Genomic DNA, 21,090 nt, shown 5'->3' with positions numbered 1-21,090 from the left:
TGGGCAACAGAATGAGATTCCAACTTAAAAAAAGAAAAAGAAAAAAAAAGAGTACTGATCATAAAACACAGGATGATAGAATAAATTTTTATATAAACTTAGTTTCAATAAGTCTAATGTTTTAAAAAATACCTACCATATTTGCACTTTAACAATTCAATTGCCTATGGAGAGCATTCCTCACATAAGAAAATAAAAACAACAGAATTGCAAATAAAGGCAATTGAAAAAGAAAAGAGCCAGGCTCAGTGGCTCAGCCTGTAATCCCAGACCTTTGGGAGGCTGAGGTGAGTGGATTGCCTGAGCCCGTGGGTTCGAGACCCGCCTGGGCAGCGAGACCTCATCTCTACAATAAATTTAAAATAAAAAAAAATCAGGCGGGCGTGGTAGCGCATGCCTGTAATTCCGGCTACTTGGAAGGCTGAGGCGGAAGGATCGCCGGAGCCCAGCAGGTCGAGGCTGCGGTGGCCGGGAGCGGCCACTGCACTCCAGTCTGGGTGACAGAGTGAGACTCCAACTCAAAAAAAAAAGAAAAAGAAAAAGAAAAGAAACCAGCCGAGGTGGCTCATGCCTACCATCCCAGCACTTTGGGAGGTTGAGGCTAGAGGATTGCTTGAGCCCAGGAGTTTGAGACCAGCCTAGGCAACATAGCAAGACCTCTTCTCTAGAAGAAAACAACAAAACTAGCCAGGCCTGGTGGCCTGTGTCTGTAGTTCCAGCTACTCAGGAGGGCTGAGGTGGAAGCATCACCTGAACCCAGAAAGTTGAAACTGTGGCAAGCAATGATCATGTAACTACACTCCAGCCTAGGCAACAGAGTAAGAATCTGACACAGAAAGGATGGAAGGAAAGAAATAAAGCAGAAAAGAAAAAAGTAACTATCTTAGGAATATGAGAGGACTCAACAGACGGGGTAGATGATGAAACAACAAAGGAAATTCTATTTGTGTCATTAGAAAACACTTGGTTGACTTTTGGCACTTAAGTGCTTCCTGAACTAAATAAAGTGTTATTCACTCATTTATCAAGCCCCTGTGTGCCAGACTTTGGGCACACAATAGTAAACATGTTTTCTCCAGCTGGTTCCGACTCCTATTTATCACCAGGAACAACTGCGGATACTACCTGGTGCCACCCTCCCTCCCTGGAACTTCTTCCAGGTTTCATTGTGGCTGAGCTATGTCATCCAAAGTTGTGTGACAGTTTGCAGTGACACAGAGCACGCTTGCTTCAAACTTCTCTCCTTCTCCATGCTGCCCTCTGTTAGGGAGATACCGAAGCAGAGGGCGCCAGAGGCCTGTCAGTTCTTACATCTGTTTTTCACCTCCAGGCTGTCACAGGAGAATGAGCAAAGGTCTATAAGAAAAGTGCGCTGCCTGGAACACCTCCCTTCAGTTGAGTAAGGCTTTGACCCTGGGCCTAGCTTGCCTGACCATCTCTCTCCCCTTAGGGTAAGTCCTCTCTGCTTCCCTCCTTCTCTTATGCAACAGACTCTGGGTAAATCTACTCTCCAGTTCACCGGGCAGGCTCCCTCAAGAACCACAGGTTAGACTTAATTTGTGAGCCTTCAGTACACTGAAAAAACTTCCATGTCTTTTTAAATCTATGCTTTTTTTCATTGCATTATGTCACTTTAACTATGAATGTTCTCTAATATTGAGAGACTATCATCAACAATAATCACAACTGAGAGGGGAAATTAGGTGATCCTTTAATATCATGAATAGAAATAGTGTTCACTTGATTTCTTGTCTTTATTGCTTATCACTTAAGTTACTATATGATTAATACATGGATAATATTATCTATACCAAATTGATCATCTGGCCAATTAATCTCTTCTGGCTAATTAAATATTAGATTACTTCCTCCATCTTATGTGAAGTAAAAGATGATTTTCCTGATAGAAATGTTTTAAGCAAAACAAATATTTTATAAATATAGATCTAATTGTATCCCACATCTTTAAAATAAAATAACAAAACAAACAAACAAAAACCCAAACAAACAAACAAAAAAGACATAGGTCTTAGGCCAGGCTCACACCTGTACTCCCAGCACTTTGGGAGGCCAAGGTAAAAGAATCACTTGAGCCCAGGAGTTTGAGAGCAGCCTGGGCAACATAGCAAGATCTTTTCTTGACAAAAAACACAAAATTAATCGGGCATGGAGGCAGTGCCTCAGCTGACTGAGCGGGCAGGATCACTTGGGCCAGGGAGATCTAGACTGCAGTGAGCTGGGATCACACCACTGCACTCCAGCCTGGGCAACAGAGTGACTTGTCTTTTAAAAAAGTGTATGTGTGTGTTTGTGCCTTAAAATCCAAATTAAAAAAAAATGAGCATCAGAAAACTTTTCCTAAAGAATGATAGTTCAGGTAGTCTATGAACCAGAACTCACAGGGCATTTGGATTGAGTCTTGGTTTCTCTGACTACTTTTAACAGATATCTTGATGACAGTTATTCAAGAGGTCATATAACATTGTAATGCTTTGAAAACCAAAAAGGTTTGTTCTGATTTTACTATCAACAATGTTAATGTTTTTGAGCAAAAGGGGCTTGCTTCCCAATGGGCTAAAAACCAATATTATGATACTGGGTTTTGGAGCAAAGAAAAGCCTTATATTAAAAGTCAACTCCCAAGGAGACAGGATTCAAACTCAAATCTGTCTTCCAGTCCTGGCTTCAAGACAGCAATTTTATCAGAAAAGGTTTAGGGAGTGGATTCTGGGTTTGTCAGGTGATTGGTGGAAGCACAGTGGAGATCTGGGAAGTCCTCGAACACGTACGGTTGTTTCTTCATGCCTCCTCGTGCAAATTTGAGGGGTGTTAGAGTGAAACATGCATTGGAAATCCAGGCTGTGATCTCAGTAAGCTCATTCTCCACAAACTCCTTTCGGCCATATTGGGTTCAACGATGTTAGCTAGTTCTTTTATCTCATAAGCAGAAGACATTTCCATGTTTCAGTACATGGCTTCTTTTCTTATCTGCCAGAGTTATAAACTCAAGAATTTGTTAGTTACTGGTTTCTTTAACTCTTGAAGCACAGTTTCATTAAAGTTTCTTTAGAATCCAGAAACCAATAATGAACATTCTACCATGAAAGCAAATTTATTAACTGTCAAAGAAAATCTCATAATGGTTTTTTTTAAAAAAAAGCTAAAATCCATCACTTGATGATAAAAAAAAAAAACCCTTCAGATTGAGTCACAAAGCTCTTGGGAACTGACCCCCATTTGGCAGTGATGTCATAATGTCCTCGTTAGTCAGAGGACCTGCTGGGCCACAGTAAGGAGGCTTTGAGAAGACGCGCTAGGTTACTGGATGAATCCCATCAATTTACCAATGAATTTTATAGTATTTCTTTTTTTCTCTAAGGTTCTTTCCTTAGGGAATAGCACGTTGAAGCCCACTATTGAAGGTGGAGTTGGCATTGAAAACTTTCATAGAAATGGTAGGTAAGAAGGATGATACATGGTCGTGGAAAATTGATACATGGCAATTTTCTACAGGATGACAGAAAATTTATTGTTGGAGACATGCTATAACTTAAATTTTAAACATCTGCCTCAAATCCTTTGTGGAAAGTGCTGGGTGTGGTGGTGTGCACCTAGTTACTTCGGAGGCTAAGGTAGGAGGATCATTTGAGCCTAGGAGTTCAAGGATGAAGTGAGCTATGATTATGCTACTGCACTCTAGCCTGAGCAGCAGAGTAAGAACTTGTCTCAAAAAAAAAGGAGTTGGGGGGAGAGAAGGAAGGAAAGAAGGAAAGCGGGGGGGGGGGGGGGGGAAGAGAGAGAGGGAGGGAGAAGGAGGAAAGAGAAAGGAAAGAAGGAATAAAGGGAGGGAGAGAAACAAAGAAAGAAAATTAAAGTAGTTAAAGAAATCAACATATTTCTGATCCACATTTTGTGATACTTTTCTTAAAGCTATGTCTTTATATGAAGGTGAAAATAGAGAGGAAGAAGAAAAGTCTAAGGATTATACTCACACTTATACTCCTGGTAATGAGAAGAATAACAATCATTTTAAAGATACTAAACAATGTAAGTCTTAAAGTTAATAGCAATATATAAACAAAAGCTGATTAAACTACCATCATTTTATTTCCTACCTTTTAAACTCTAATTTGCCATATAGACTTTTAGTGTGTAAAATGAAATCTTTATCTCCTACAACATTTTTCATGAGATGTTGTGAAGTTTAACAAGGTTCTCTTGGTAATTATTATAACTACTATAGTTCATCATGGCATTGTGGCTACTTATTCACATTAGTAACAACTGACTTAATTCGATGGTGTGTTAACCAAAATTTATTTAGCATTGTGTACCAGTTCCCTAAGGCTGCTGAAACAAAGTACAACAAAGTTCAAACTGGGTGGCTCAAAACAACAAATATCTATTTTCTCACAGTTCTTGAGGCTAGAAGTCCAAAATCAAAGTTACGATCAACCAAGTAAAGACTTTCACCCAGGCTACTGGATGAGAATCCTTCCTTGCCTCTTTCAGCTTCTGGTAGCCCTGGGTTTCCTTGGCTTCAAGCCACATCACTCCAGTCTCCGCCTCTCTCTTCACATGGCATTCTCCCTGTACCTCTGTGTCCAAATTTCCCTTCCCTTATAAGGTCACGAATTGTATCAGATTAGGGGCACACCCTACTCCAGCGTGACCTCATTTTAATTACACTTTCCATGACCCTATTTCCCAATAAGGTCATATTTTGAGGTACTGGGATTAGGACTTAAACATATCTTTTTTGGGTGGACATAATTCCCTATACCAAAGTGACTTCTGGATGTTTGGAAGATCCATGCAAATTTTGTTTATAATTCGCCATTCTTCATATGGGTTTCCGCTTCATGTCTTTACAAGGTGTACCATTCTACAAAGTCAAAAGTTCCTAAGAGATTCTTGTTAAACATAAGAAATTAAGATTGAAATTAATTATTCTGGGATCTTTATTAATATTATTCAGAGAGAAAAATAGAAAAACAAAGATGTACATACACCCAAGTGCTTTGAAAACCATAATGCGTAAGTGGTACTTTTATTTTTTTCCTTGATGAATCAATATCCCTTTTTTGCTGGCTAAAAAATAAAAAAAATTCCTGGTCTCAGAAAGGTTTCATAGTTACCGGGAAGCAGAGGCAGAAGTGGTATCTAATCTACCACATACTGTGTGAAGGCTGCCTCTCCTGTGAGCACAATGGTGCAATACAAATCAGGTCTTTTTCAGGATGTGCTTCTGTTTTGAATTAAATAGAGGATCAGTAAGCAAGTGCCTGATTACTTTGATTAAAGGAAAAACATATCTTATATCATGTACATACTCCATTCCCCCATGCATATAACATAAATGGGATCATACTAATGAATTGTACTATGACCTGTTTTCCCTATCCAACAACTCTGGAACTCTCACATCTATTTCATTTTTAAGTGGATTCATACTATTCCGCAAAATGGTGTTCCATAATTTATGTAACTATTATCTTATTAGAGGACGTTTGGCCTCTATGCATTATTTCCCTTGTACACTCGTCTCATATACATACTTGGGTGTATTTCTTTTTAGACAGACACCAGGTACTGAAATTGTTGATTAAAAGAGAAATCTTTTAAAATACTGACAGATAACACCACATTGCCCTGCAAAAATTATCTACCGGCTTACACCAAGAATGTGCCACAGCCTCGCCCACAATAAATATTGTTAATTGTAATATTTTGCGTTTGATAAGAAATAAATTACTTTTTTAAATTGCACGTGGTTACTTGTAGTTGAATCTTTTTTCTTGTATTTATTGGATATTTTATTTCCACTTCTGTGACTTGCATGTTCATATCCTTGCCCATTTTTCGATCATGGTTGTATTTTCATTTATTTGCAAGGATTATTTTTAGATAGTATATTAATCGTTTTTCATGGTGAAAGTAATATGTATTTCCTTCTAGATTGTTGCTTATCTTTAAGACTGTTTAAGTATCTTTAACCATAGAGAAGATTTCAACTTTTAGAAAATCAATTCTTTTAATTTCTTTATAATTTTTGAATTTTGTGTCTTGTTTATCAACCTAAAATATTATTTTCTTTATCTTTCTAAAACTTTCATTTTTTTAACTCTTAGGTCTTAAATTCAATTATTTTTGTGTATGGCATAAAATAGGGCTAAAACATATTTTCCAAGGAGGATAGGCAATAATCTAATGCCAATTCCCCACTAATGTGAAACCCGCTTCTAATTTAATATAATTTTTCATATAAAATTGAGTCAGTTGTTAACAATTACTTTTTTATTTTATTTTATTTTATTTATTTATTTTTTTTGAGTTGGAATCTCACTCTGTCGCCCAGACTGGAGTGCAGTGGCCACTCCCAGCCACCGCAGCCTCGACCTGCTGGGCTCCAGCGTTCCTTCCGCCTCAGCCTTCCAAGTAGCCGGAATTACAGGCGCGCGCTACCACGCCTGGCTGGTTTTTTTATTTATTGTAGAGATGAGGTCTTGCTGCCCAGGCGGGTCTCAAACCCGCGGGCTCAGGCAATCCACTCACCTCAGCCTCCCAAAGGCACGAGATTACAAGCTGAGCTACTGAGTCCAGCTTCTTTTTTAAAATTCATCTATTCTTAGAAAAATACCAGTGCTTTAATTTTTATATTTTCATAATTCACAACATGAATGTTGGGTTGCGATTTCCTTGTATTTTTCCATAGATCTATCTCAGAAATGTCTCAGAAATGATGATAAATATTATTGACACTTTTCTATGTGTGTGTTCCATAATTTATCTATTATCTTGCTAGAGCATGTTTAGATTATGCACAGATTGTCTCTTGTACATTCTTGTCACATACACACTTGGGTGTATATCTCTTTATGTTCCCATAAAGAGAGAAATAAATACATATACGCATAAGAAATACACACACATTCATGTATGTATACAATTTTCTGTCGTTTTAATGAGATTTTGGAGAGAAGAGAAACGTGTATATGTTCATTCAGCTATCTTGATTTGATTTAACTTACTTTGACCCTTTGGTTGGTTGCATACAAACAGTTTTAAATTGCAACTAACCCCACTGATAACTTTTAAGAGCAGGATTCTTTATGTGTATATTTAAATACGAGTATGTGTGGGGCCCTTGATTATTAATGATCTATATGCTTTTTTTTTTTTTCCTAGAGAAAAGGTCTTGCTATGTCATCCAGGCTGCGCTTGAACTCCTGGGCTCAAGCAGTCCTCCTGCCTTGTCTCTCCTAAAGTGCTGGGATTACAGGCATGAGCCCCCATGCCCGGCCTGAACTATATGCTTTTTAAACTGAAGTATTCCGTAGTCTAACAGAAAGACCAAGGGCAGATAGATGTGTCTTACTTTTTAAAAAAAGTCATGTCAATACAAACAGTGATAACATTGCACAGTCACAAGTCTTTACATATTTTTTCCATGAATTTCCTCAATAGATGCTTCTCAGAAAAAGTCATCAAGCATTGGGATACTAGTTTGGTTTCTTCCTCATGAATTTTCGATTTGAGCCTTGCCTCACTTTCTTATTTTGTGGATGAAACAATGACTTAAATACTTTTTATTAGCCTTTTTAAAAAGTAACCAGAACAAATGCTTTAAGAAAAAAAATCAGATGATGAAAAATGTAAAGCAACAAAAAATGACTTAGCTACTTGCTGAAAACTTTTGATGTTATGCTTTTAGATGTGTTCACAACACAAAATCCAAATGGCAGTGAGTCTGAAATATCCGTGAGCGCAACAACCGATCTGAAGTTTGCTCTAAAAAACTGTAAGTCCTGAAAGGCGCTGGTGCACATGTAAAAGCCATTATGGCAGGGTTTCAAAACCGCTCTGGAGAGTATTGGAGAGAAAAGAAGTCATCATTCCTAAACAAGACTCACATTTTCCCTCTAACATAGATTCTGCGACTCTGGGATCCAGCGGGTCTCTTGGCCATCCTCTCTGTTTTTCTCACACCTCCTTCCACACCAAAGCCAGGGAGGTTCTTGCATTTCCAAACCTTGTATTTTTAGTTCATGTGGAAAGAAAAATTAAATAACAACTCAATTTAGGATTCTAGGAAATGATACATCTTTCTTAAACCCACATTTTCACTCCTTTCTTGTTTTTATTTTTACTTTAAACAGCAAAGAGAGACTGTTTCTGGCTATGATAACTTCCATATTGGGAAAAGCTGGATCAGTAATGCCTGATTATTAATAAAGCTACTTGACAATAATAGAATCTTCTAAGCAATTTTAAACCTTAGGATTTAAATGAGATGGTGACATTTCAAGGACATACATTAATTAGTAAATCACTCTTGGGAATCTTGCTTGTGCACAGCAAACAACAGCTTGAGTCGTTTGAGACAGGACACAGATAGGCAGCTCTTAAGCGGACCATGTACCTCCAACTCCTTTAGGCTATATGTTATTGAGGACAGACCACAGGAGCCATGGAAGAAAAACGTAAAACCCTAACTTCTGCTTCCACAATTCAGGGCCCCAGAGGATTGTCAAGGAAAGTTAAATTGGAATTAGAAATTCCTGCCATTTTCAGTGGGGCTCTGATGGGAGGAGACATGCTAGTCTGATGGGGGATGTCCTAAGCAGCAAGCCCTTAAGAAATGGAGATTTCAGGGATAATTTTGACTAAGGATTGCTTGCTTAAGTATAGCCTTTACAACTCCGAAGGCTAGGGGGTAAGCTGGGGCAATGCAGATGCTCTTCTCCAGAGGATGAGTTGCGTAGTGGATTACTTACCAACTTTCTGAGTCCTACAGGTATCGCCACCGATTCCAGTAATGGATTCCACTTTCCACCCTTTCTTGCCAGCAAGATGCCTGTCATGGGTTTGCAGGCTCAGCCTGAATTCATTCTGCCTCTCTATAGAACTCCTACTGTAGCGTGTGCCCTGTATTTCGTGGGGAACTTTATTGACTCCCATATTAAGCAAAGTTAACTAAAATGACCATCTACCTGGGGGAATAATGGTCCTTCATTCACAATTGTCCCCACTTCCTTAGTGACATCCCTCCACAGGGACGCATTATAAACTAAGACATATACTAAATTGGGCCTGAAAGTCCTTGATTTGTAATCCAAAATATTTATACTCAAACCTCTGTTTCCAATTTACCAGCACACATACGTGGCCTCCCTTTCTCCTGTTGTTACACTGACCAGCAACCAAGCTGCTCTGGAGGAGACGGTCATTTCAGGGTCTGTGCAGGGCAACATCTAGAGCCAATTATCTCCTCCAACAGATCGTCCTTACCTCTACGAAAGTTTGTAGTCCCTTGCTCCTTGCTCTTCCTATCTTTCACAAAGCATAGACATATTCATCCCACCTCAGGTGACCCATTATCACAGAAACTTTATTCTCCAATACATTCTTCTTGCTTCTTCATTTCAGGAAAATGTCAATGTCTTTCTCTTTTCATTTCTTCTCTCTCTTTTGCTTTGTTCCATTTTTAGCTTTAAAATATGCCTAATCACAGATGTTTAGTCAGTTTATTTGCTAAGAATTCTTTTTCTCTTTTTCTAGACAAAATCGTCAATACAACTACGCCTGGAAAACACACCTATGAGGAAGAAACAACTACCAATGAACCCTCTCATAAAAATAGTCAAAGTATTAAAACTACTATACTGTATTCATACCTGAAGCATATCATTATATGACTTGAAATTTTAAGTTTCACTACTCTAAACATTACATAAAGTAATATATTAGGCCAGGAATGGTGACTCATGCCTGTAATCCTAGCCCTTTGGGAAGCCAAGGCAGGTGGATTGCTCTCACCCAGGAGTTCGAAACCAGCATGGCAATAGCAAAACCTCATCTCTACAAAAAATTTAAAAATTAGCTAGGCATGGTGGTGTGGGCCTGTAGTCCCAGCTACTCAGGAAACTGAAATGGAAGGATCGCCTGAACCCAGGAGGTCAAGGCTTCCATGAGGAATCATTGTCATGATCCTGCCACTGCACTTCAACCTGGGTAACAGAGACCCAACCTCAAAAAAAAAAATTCATATTTTAAAGTCCCTCTAAAATCTTTAAATTTTTTAAAGTCACTCTAAAATCTAAGAGACAATCTTCAGATATACCTGACAAGTGATAGGAAGTGAACTTTTTTAAAAATAGAATTTGATTTTAATAAAAATGTATTATATGTATGTCTATATTAAATACATACTGATACGTTAATATGTATAAATATAAATTATATTTCTATAAATATGTTATATAAATATATTGAGTATATTTTAAATACAATTTTTTTAATAATAATGTAGACATTTCTATTTGCTCAACGGACAAACTTGTCTCTCGTTAGACTCAATTATTAGCATTTCTAAGACTATTTGAGGCAGGGAACTGTGAATGGGAGGGTGCAAAATCAAAATCACCATTTTACTTTCCTGCCAAGCATATTGCTCCTTATAAAAAATTTGTAAAACTGTAACCACCCAGGATGGCTCTCCTCTAAGGTCCTGAATGAGTGGTCTAATTGAAGACAATGGATACTTACCTGTCGTTACATGAAATCCTATTTTCTCCAGTTCATGCAATCCAAGTATGTTTCTCATATGGTTACTCTGAATTAGTTTGCTTCTTTAACACTACTTAAAAAAAAAAGCTTATCTTTTATGATCTGTTTAAAAATAGAAACCTGATCATCCTGGTATCCCACTCCTTAAATGTCTTTCGTAATTCACTAGTAGGTTTGGGATCATGTTCTAACTTCTTAACAAAGCATTGTAGTTCGAGGCAATCTGGCCACTGTGAAAACTTTCCAGGATCATCTTTGGTCACATTCCCATCCACCGTCTTCACTCCAGACTCCCTGAAGCTCCCAGAGCTCACTGAACGTGCTCGTGACTGAGTTTGCTCACAGCTGGAATGAGCTGTCCCTCACCTTGTTTGCCTGGCAAACAATTCCTAATCCTCTAAGTCTGTATTGGTGCATCATCTCCCTTTTGAGGGGTTTCCAGCCTTCATGAGTTGAATGAGGTCCTGAGCATACCATCTGTGCATTTCTGTGACCGCCTTCATTATCCTGCAATGTAAATCAACAATTTTTGTCTGCATCCAAAAATTAGGGTGGGTTTCTTGAGCATAAAGCCTGTGCCTTGTTCACGCCCATAATTAGTGGTATGAATTACCACATGGTAGGAGTTCAAGGTATAACTGCTAAATGACTAACAAACAAATGCATATTACTCAAGCCAAATTACCTTATTATCCTTTTTTTTTTTTTTAAGCAGAAACAACTCCAAATGTGCCTGCATTTTGGACAATGTTAGCTAAAGGTAAATTCATACAGTCAGGTAATTGGGGAAATGTTTTTCTAAAATCTTATGCAAGTAAAGCCACAATCAGTTTAAATGCTTCTCAGACACAACAAGTCAACATTTTGCTGTCATATATAATAGCAAATGCAAAACAAATCCAGAAAGATAATCAGATGTCACACATTTTCTGATTACTCATCCCCCAAAAGTCTTATTCTCCTTCAAGTGTTCAAATCTAGCCAATTTAGTTTAATGTATTTGTTATTAAAATATTTGAATAAGATTCTTGCCCTATACAGTCCCTCTTTCAGTTTGGAACGATGGGCACAGAAACATGGGAATGCACACATAGATGAAAAGTATGCATCAAAATATGGGCATGCATAAAAGTAATGTGTGTATCATCAGTATACAAGCATGCATGTACAATGTAATATACATATTTCTATGCATGTGTAGAAATGTATATGCATAGATAGATGTACATGTGTATAAAAGTAATGCATGTATCACACAGATTTATATGCATTATATATGTGAAGTATATACCATATTCAGTTGCTTCTCATTGTTTGCATATTCTGTATTTGTATTCTGTAACTGTATCTCGTATCACCTACTCACTAGTGTTGCTTTGTCAACTTGAAATCAATACTTGAAACACCTTCATGGTCACTTGTGAATATTAGCAGAGCTTTGGAAAATGTGAATTGCCTGATACACAGTCCCAGCTGGGGTAGAACAAAGCAACTTTCTGCCTTCTTTTCTTAGCTCTCATACTGTAAATAAGCATTATTTTTGCAGTCTCTTAAGTGCCCTGTTTTTTGCATCTGTGTGCTTTTTGCTGATGATTTTGCTATTTAAAGTGACCCCAGACGTAGTGTTGAGTTGCTGGCTCGTGTTCCTAAGGGCAAGGAGGCTGTGAGGTGCCAAGTGGAGAAAATAGGTGTATTAGAGAAGCTTCCTTCAGGCAGGAGCTATAGGGCTGTTTACTACGATTCATCATCAACAAACCGACAATGTATATTAAATAAAGTATCTTTAAACAGAAACAAACATAAAATGAGATTATGTATTGATAGGTTGGTGAAAATGCCATGACCAGACTTGCAGGAATCTAACCCTGTATTTACTCTGGAGCAGAAGTTCAGTATTTGCTACTATGGTATTTTCTGGTGACTTTATAGACTATAACTACCATATACAATGAGAATAGACTGCACATATTATATGCACACATGTACATACACGTACAGTAATTTTAGTAAGTGGATGTTGTTCACCATAGCACCAATTTATTGTTTTTACAGCTTTAACTGGAACAACGGTGATGATGGATGATAAAGATCAATTCTTTCACCCAATTCCAAGTAAGAGCAAAGTCCTTCAGTTAATAGATACATAAGTACTCACACACACTCTGGTGTCTTCATGGTAATACTGTCTTCCCTAGTAAAGCAGTGTGTGTAAGGGGGTATTGTGGTGGCCAACACAATATCGGAGAGGACATTTACTCTTCAGGAGAGTTATCATTCCACAGCATCCTTCTCCAGCCACGTTTGGCAGATGGCCATTACCATCTTCCTGCTTTGTGGCTTTTAGTCCCAGAACTGGTGAACCAAATCAAGGAGTAGGTCAGTGAATAATATACAGAATGCAATTGTTTTTTAAAATCGACTTTATATTTAGAACTGTTTTAGTGTGAAAGGAAAATTTTGACCAGGCACAGTGGCTCACTCCTGTAATCCCAGCGCTTTGGGAGACCAAGGTGAGAGTGTTGCTTGAGGCAAGGAGTTTGAGACCAGCCTGGTTAACGTAGTGAGACCATGACATTGCAAAAATCAAAAGAATTAGCCGGGCGTGGTGGCACATACCTGTAGTTCTAACTACTCGGGAGGCTGTGGCAGGAGGATCCCTTGAACCCAGGAGGATGAGGCTATAGTGAGCTATGATTGTACTAGTGTATTCCAGCCTGGGCCACAGAGTGAGACCCTGTCTCAAAATAAAAATAAAAATTTAGCAGAAAGTAGAGAGTTCCTATATTCCACCACTCCCATCAATTTTCCCGATTTATAGACATCTGCATTGATGTGGTATATTTGTAACAATTTATGAACCAATATTGATACATTTTTTTTTTTTTTTGAGTTAGAGTCTCACTCTGCAGCCCAGGCTGGAGTGCAGTGGCCGCTCCCGGTCACCACAGCCTCGACTTGCTGGACTCCGGCGATCCTTCCACCTCAGCCTTTCGAATAGCCGGAATTATAGGCGCACATTATTAACTGAGGTCCATAGTCTACATTAGGGCTCACTCTGTGATATACAGTTCTTTGGGTTTTGACAAATGCATGTCACGTATCCACCATCACAGTGTCATACTTTTGCTGCCCTAAAATCCCCACCTGCCCCCACCAATTATCCCTCCATTCTTCTTAGTTTCTGAACTCCTGAAAACCACTGCTCTTTTTCACCATTGCTAGTGTCTTGCCTCTTCCAGAATGTCACATAATTGGAAACATACACTACATAAAATTTTCAGACTAGCTTCTTTGACTTAGCAATGTGCATGTAAATGCTTCCATGTCTTTTTGTGGCTTGATAGCTCATCTTTTTATCACTGATATTCTATAGTATGGATGTATACTAGTCGATTCACCTACTGACAAACATCTTGGTTGCTTCCAATTTGGGGCAATTATAAATAAAGTTTCTATAAACATTTGTGTACAGGTTTCTGTGTGAACATAAGTTTTCAGCTCAGTTGGGTAAATACCTAAGAGCACAATTGTGGGACCATATGGTAACAGTATGTTTAACTCTGTAAGAAACTACCAAACTGTTTTCCAAAGTGGTTGTACCATTTTCTATTCCCACCAGCAATGAATGTGAGTTCCTGTTGCTGAATACAGTTTTATTAATGAATTATATTTATAATAGCAAGTCCCATACTCCACTAAAAATTAAAAAAAAATTATATTTGAGAGTAAAATAACACCTGATATGAATAAAAAGTTTCATGACAAAGCAATATGTTCATTTTCCCCAAACCTCTGTTCTACAAATATATGATTGAAAATAGCATTTGGTGATCTATCCAAGATCTGTCACCTCAGTTCTGCACTGGATTTGTAAGTGTAGCCATTTGCCTATGGTACTTCTAGATGATGGCGTGACTCTACTTTTGTCTAGAAAGGTTAGCAGTAGAAATGACAGATTCTGCATCATTTCTCCCATGTAATACTTAGGTGATTAAATTATTCCAGATTGTGTTTTTATAATTTAATGAGCACATACTATATGTTAGGTGTTTTGGATACATTATCATGTCAGTCCTCACAGTAACTCCATGAAGTTGGTATTATCTGCATTTTACAGATGAGAAAGCTGAGGCTTACAGAGAAAAACTGCCCAAGCTTATAATTAGTTTTCTGTAACTTCCAGCAGTTAGGAATTCCAAACCCCTCTCTAGTTCTGACCACCACCTTGGTAAATTAATTGTACTATAAGTACATCTTTTTATAGAAAACTCTTTCAGGAGATAGAAAAACAATTCAGGAACACAGCTCATTTTAGCATAATTTGACTATTCTCAAAAGAATCGGCCTCAAAGCCATAAAAGTCATTGACACCTCTATACATTTCACTCCACTTGGTCTAAGGTCACATTTCGACAATTACAGTTTTTAAAAATCAGAGAATGGAGACATGGGAGTTTGTTGTTACCTATTACCTAAACACATTACCTAGAAAACAGTGAAAAATCCTTGGAACTTTTGCGTTGGGGTGGGGAAGATTGGAAAAAGGGGAAAAATAACAACAGGTCATCTATAGTCGTCATCAAATAAATGTTTATTAACTTAGATGTATATTCTGGAAAACATGAAATTTGGTGATAAAGATATATTTTCATTAGTAGATTTAGTAAAAAGACTCTTGATATCGCTGGATCCACACATGATTTTGTTATTTATTTTGGAAAGTCAAATAAGTTGTTTCCATTTCTTTTTGTAATGGCAAGTACACTAGGTTTAATCTTCTCGGTGATAAACTGGCAAATCTAGCTCTTAAGCCTCATGGAGAGAGCATCCAGCATACCGCCCCTTCAGCTTAAAAGAAAAACCAGTGTTTGACTCAAGAGTAGAACATACACTTTCTCCTCCTAAAGGACTAGTCCCTTGTGTGTAAGTTCGTCATTTTTAATTGCAATTCTCTTCAGAGATGCTAGATGACTTACACGAGTGTCTAGCAAAGTCAAGGAGGAAGTCTGCTACATCTGCATTTTGACTTGGGTTTGAAACCAGATTTTGTCACTTACTATGGGGCCATGGGCAAGTTCATACACTTCTGTGATCCTGTAAAGTGGAGCTAAGGACAGCTCCCGACTGCTGTGAAGGTTAGAAGGAATAGTACAGAGTACTTGGCCATAGAGAGTAGCTTTCTTCTTCGCATTGTGTAGGGTAGCAGGGAGTGAGCCGTGAATGCTCTGGGTGCTGGAGGGCTTGCTTCTCTGCACCTGCTTTGCAATCTCTTACTCCTTCAGGAAAACACACTGTTTTCCATGCCATTTTCTTTCTTTTCTTTCAGACTCTGATGTGAATAATACAAATGAAGAAAAACTGCCAGAGCTAGAGGATCTTAAGATAAAATTAATGCTGGGCATCTCATTGATGACCCTCATCCTTTTTGTTTTCCTCCTGGCATTCTGTGGTGCCACGCTGTACAAACTGAAGCAACTGAGGTAAGTCTGCAGATCTCTGCCGTCTTTATAAATAATGCACGATGTCACCCTCTCTCCCTCCTCTCTTCGTTAGATTGTTAGAAAAACGTGACTCCAAATTTATCCATGGTATTCAGCTTGACTCTATTTTTCCTTCTCAGAGCGAGCATGGGACTGACTCTTAGGGAATATCCTACTTGAACTTTTCCCAAGTATTTTAAATAGTCATCTAGAGACAGAAACAACCCTAGTCAATTGGAAAGGATATAGAGAATCTATGTATTATTTTTCTTTGTTTAGAAAGCCTTAGAATAAAAGGGCTATATGAGGGGGACCCCCTCAAAACAACACAGTTTATGTATTAAAAATTGTGTATTTATTCTTACATGTTTAAACTTCAGCCACCTTCAAAGTACTCTCCGTTTGATGCAATTCACCTGTTAAGATGCTTTGCCCACTGCTCCAAACAGTTTTTAAACTTGTCAATTTTGATGCCTTCGAGTGCTTTTTCTGTTTTTGTTTGTTTGTTTGCTTCACCTCTTCCACGTTGGCAAAATGTTTCCCTTTGGGGACATTTTTTCATCAGAGAAACAAAAAAAAGTCGATCAAGGCGAGATCGGATGACTAGGGAGGGTGGGGCACAGAGGTCAGGCCACTTTTGGTCAAAAACTGCTGGACACTCAGAGTCGTGGGGCAGATGCGCTGGTAAATCACCTACCATGAATTGCTATCAGGACAAACACGCTGAAAGAATTTCCAAAGAAATTCACTAAAGCCAAGTGCAGCCTATCATAACAATAGTAGCTGGTAGACAGATGTCGATGGGTTCCTAGAACACTTACTTAGCAGGGGAAGCCTATACTACGAGGCGCCCACCCTCTGAACGATAATTCCATTTTGGGGGAGTCCCCCTCATATTCTGTGCCAAATAGGACATCTGCTTAGTGTCTAACATTTTTTATTCAAGCAAGCTTTGAGACCTTCAAAGTCAGCAAATCTCTGTCACATTTACACTTTGAGGCCTACCCGTTTCCTCTTTCTTATAAAAATATTAAATTCAACACAAGCCTGATTGAGGGGATTATTAAACATTTTACACACCGTTTAACAAATTACTTTCAAAATCCTAACACAATTGCCACGTTCGCAATTACCATTCATTCCATTCTTTTGATTGTTGTGTTTCTGATGAAAGGTATATTTCCCTAGTCTTTTAAACCTGTGACCCTTGGTACTTACTCCAATTCAATTTTACTGTGTATGCTTCTTGTTAAACTTTTATTAGAGCAACTTTTACTGTTTTAGAAAATTGGTTTCTAAATTCTAGACTTGAGGTTTGAAACATGCTTCATTCACACGTGTATTAGATATGATAAAAGTACAACTAAAATCTATATACCACTTAAATAACACCGCTAAGCAACTAACACCTTAAGACAGGATTTACAATTTTAACTTTTTGTGAGTGCTTTTTAAAGTGGAGTCACAAGTGTACACAATTTAAACAAATTTTTGACACATATCCTTTTCTTTTTTAGTTATAAAGTCCATGAGAGTGACTACTCTGTCAACCCTGAGCTAGCAACTATGTCTTACTTTCATCCATCAGAAGGAGTATCAGACACATCTTTTTCCAAGAGTGCCGACAGCAGCACATTTTGGGGAACCACTTCGTCCGATGTGAAAAGATCAGGCACAAGAATGTCAAAATCTAAAACTCTGGGGGATGTGGTTTCCCCGGGCACAGATGAAGAAGCCGGCATAAATGATGAATCAGAATTTCTTCTTAAGAGTGAAGAACCGAATGAGGAAGTCAATATTGATCAATAATGATAATGTTAACTCTTCTGTCATAAAAAGACCTTTCTTTGTGTCTTCCATTAACACTATGATTTTGAAATGCTGCTGAGACAGACATTCTGACATATTTTGAAAAAAAGATCTTGGTCATAAAAACTATTCAATGAAAAATATTTAAGAAAATAACTTAAATATTTTAAGGTGTAGAAAACTCATTGAGTAAAAACATTCATGGAGAGTGACTTATGAAGGGTATTCGCTCTAAGCTAGCTCATTTTTAAATGAAGACATTTACATATTCACCTTCCCCAGGGACATTCTGAGGACCAATAGGGTATTTACCACTACCTATGCACCCCACCACCACCACTGCAAAAGCAAAACGAACATACCTGTTCGTGTTTTATTGGCAACACAGTTGTGCCTTCAAGAGATGAAACTAAATTAGTGGTAGAAATGTCTAGCATTCTTGAATTGTTTTGAAGTCACTAGAGGTGGCTCTCACATGACCATCAGTAAGAAAAAAAAAGGTATGTTTCCAATTCTAAAGTATCTATAATAATTTGAGACAGCATGGTGTTTCAGAAGAAGAGCAAGGAAGAGGGGATCCTTAAGACAGAATATATATCTCTTAATTTTTTCAATGCTTTCTAAGTTGAGTAGATGTACACAATGAAAAAGAACTCTTGACATATGAGGGGTTTCCTAGAGGGGGACTCAGGGACCCTGAGTCCCTAGAACTGAAACACCCTCCTTCCTCTCTTCCCCCCAGGCATCTAGGATTATTAAGTTCTATTGGACAAAAAGCAAAACCTTTCAAAGACTAATTCAAGGTTATTAGTGACTTTTGAAGGTATCCATATCCAGGGAATTTCAATTTACAAAGAAGACAAATGGAATAGTGATAATGTTTTCTTTTTAGAAATGAGTTTCAAGTGGAGAGATTTAGGGACATGCATGAGGTCTTTTATAATATGTGTAGCTGTGGGGAGAAGAACTCAGGGCAGGTTTCACTGTCTCCCTCAAACCTCACCAGAATAACTGCTTCCATGTATCGAGTGCCTACTTTATGTTAGGCACTTTGGAACATTAATCAATGAATTTTACTACCCTACCAAAGGTGAGACTATATTACAGATCGAGAAACAAAAACTCAGGTAAGTCAGTTACTTTGCCTAAGCTCACCCGCTTTGTGTTTCCAAACTGAAATTCTCTCCATGATCCATGAAGGTGAAAAGTCAAACTTGCAACAAATATCAAAGAACTTTGGGAGAAAGATAAGCCTGGTATCCAAGAAGCCGGAGGGTCCTCAATTTGGGCGTTCTTTCAGGTCTTGGGAAATTGCTTTCCCTACTTTTGGCTTAGGTATTTATGATCCTTCCTCCCCATAGAGAACAGACACACTTTACTCTCACCTGCCACTTCCCCTACTATCCATTCTCCGAGTCCTTCTCTCATTTTCTCCCAGACTCAGCCTCAGCCACCACTGGTTAGGAAAGCTAGGAAGCTCCGCATTGAGTGGTAATAGATTATATAAGATGGTATCCTCGAGGGAGAAGCCAGTAGGACAGGCCCTCACCTTTGTCTGATCTCTATCAATAGTGCCAACAGTTTCCTACCCAGCGGGGTAGCAGGAGTCCATGCTACCCTCTGCCCTTTTGACAGCCCCGGGGGGTCGATGCCAAGGTCTGTACTCCCAGTTCAGGTACCCAGAGATCTGGGGGAAGCAGAGTGAGGCTGGTGGTTGCAGCTGCTTGGAGGTGCCCCAGGAGCAAAGGAGACGTGTTGAGTCTACAGGTGAGAAAAGGCTGTGGGAAGAATGTCATAGGCTTGGGGAGAGGTTGATGGCCAACGATTCCCACGTTTTCCCTCCACCCCTCCTTGGGAGGGACTTGACTGGAAATAGGTGTAAGAATCATTGTCGAATCACAGAATTTGTCTCCAGGACTAAGCAAAGTTTTGTAGAGAATGAAAGTTGAGTATAGATAACATTACTCTGGCCAAAATGTCTAAAGTGGCCAACAGAGATATGTTAACTCTATTTTTTTTTAAATGGGCTTCTTGTCCTCAGACGGTTGGCATAGTTTGTAGAAACCACTGTAAGGCGCAGTGATCACATTTTGAGGGAGCTGGAAGGGGCGTGGGTTCCTGAAGAACGCCAGCCAGTAGTCCTTACTGGTGTCTGTTGTGTTTTTTCCTCCCCCACTGGCCTCAAAGTGGGAAGAGGGCCTTGCAGCCCCTGCAGGTGGGGAGAGGTCTTTTCATTCGTCTGCTGCTGACCCTCCAGGCCATTCACAGCTACACCTGATTTCCCGAACAGGTTTTCTGGACCTCTGGCCCGCTGTCCCTGAAAGAGCATCATGAAACCAGTCCCTTTTGGGGCCTGTCGGTCTCTCTCCTGTTCCAAAACGTTCTCTTATTTCCCTTTGCTGATCTGACTTCCTCTGCCCTTAAGAGGGACTTTACATTCTGCCTTCCCATCCCCAGAGGTGTGTGTGCTGGTGTGTGTTTCCTCTACTTGAACTATTGAAGGTGCTCAACGGGCAGTTCCCGTGGACTAGCTGGGACCGGAGCGAGAGCCCCCAGCTGTTCCCTCAGAACCAGGAACCAGCGGTCCCAGAGGCCCCAAGAGTGGGTCTGCCCAGGATCAGGAGCCTTAAGTTCTAGCCCTTATCCCCTTTCTCTTCCACGGGAAACTTGCCAGACAGCGAGGGTCCTAGGAGGGTCCTACCCGGGGGTGTTTCCCGCTAGTTTGTGGGGTGGTCCTGCTGTTCCTGGGGTGGGGTGTCCCAGGGACGCTGGGCAAGAGGGTGGGCCAGGGCTGGAGGACCGGAGAGCGCGTCTTCCGCCTGGGTGGGCGCGGCGCTCCACGGGGGTCTCCCGGCGCCGCCCAGACGGAGGCGGGGCCGGGGTCACGAGCCCTGGAGCCGCGGGCGGTGCTGGGGGGCACACGTGAGCGCTCGGCCCGGACCCGGGGAGGCCTCCCCTTGCGAACTCCGGGTTCCAGACCGGCTGCCGGGCAGTCAGGCACGGGGTGATCTTGCTGTAAGAGGCACGTGTGGGGTCTTATCCGCTCTCGTCCCCCTCCCCATGGTAGAATTATCCAAAGAAGCTTCCTGTGCTTTGGGGGAAGAGGGAGGATGAAAACGGGCCGCTTTGTGAAGGGGGGGAGGGCAGTTACCAACCCCATCACATGTAACCTGACGAAGGCGTGTGAGTGGGCCTCAAACTTCGAAATTAATCCTCCAGGTGAAATTAGAAA

General features: G+C 39.7%; 1 protein-coding gene across 1 annotated transcript; it reads left to right on the top strand.

The window, feature by feature from the left end:
* Window positions 1–3,346: 3,346 nt before the first annotated feature.
* On the top strand, window positions 3,347–17,878 carry EQTN (equatorin). The gene is made up of 8 exons (XM_008047957.1): window positions 3,347–3,459; window positions 3,959–4,047; window positions 7,715–7,801; window positions 9,562–9,648; window positions 11,285–11,329; window positions 12,622–12,681; window positions 15,896–16,049; window positions 17,567–17,878. Exons 1-8 carry the CDS (start codon window positions 3,347–3,349, stop codon window positions 17,856–17,858), a joined length of 927 nt encoding a protein of 308 aa, XP_008046148.1. The 3' UTR covers window positions 17,859–17,878.
* Window positions 17,879–21,090: the final 3,212 nt, after the last annotated feature.

This window comes from Carlito syrichta, unplaced genomic scaffold, assembly GCF_000164805.1.
Source record: "Carlito syrichta isolate Samal-C Ts95f unplaced genomic scaffold, Tarsius_syrichta-2.0.1 Scaffold119534, whole genome shotgun sequence".
NCBI lineage: Eukaryota > Metazoa > Chordata > Mammalia > Primates > Tarsiidae > Carlito > Carlito syrichta.
Note: the sequence above shows the minus strand (reverse complement) of the source record. Positions and strands in the feature narration are given on the sequence as shown.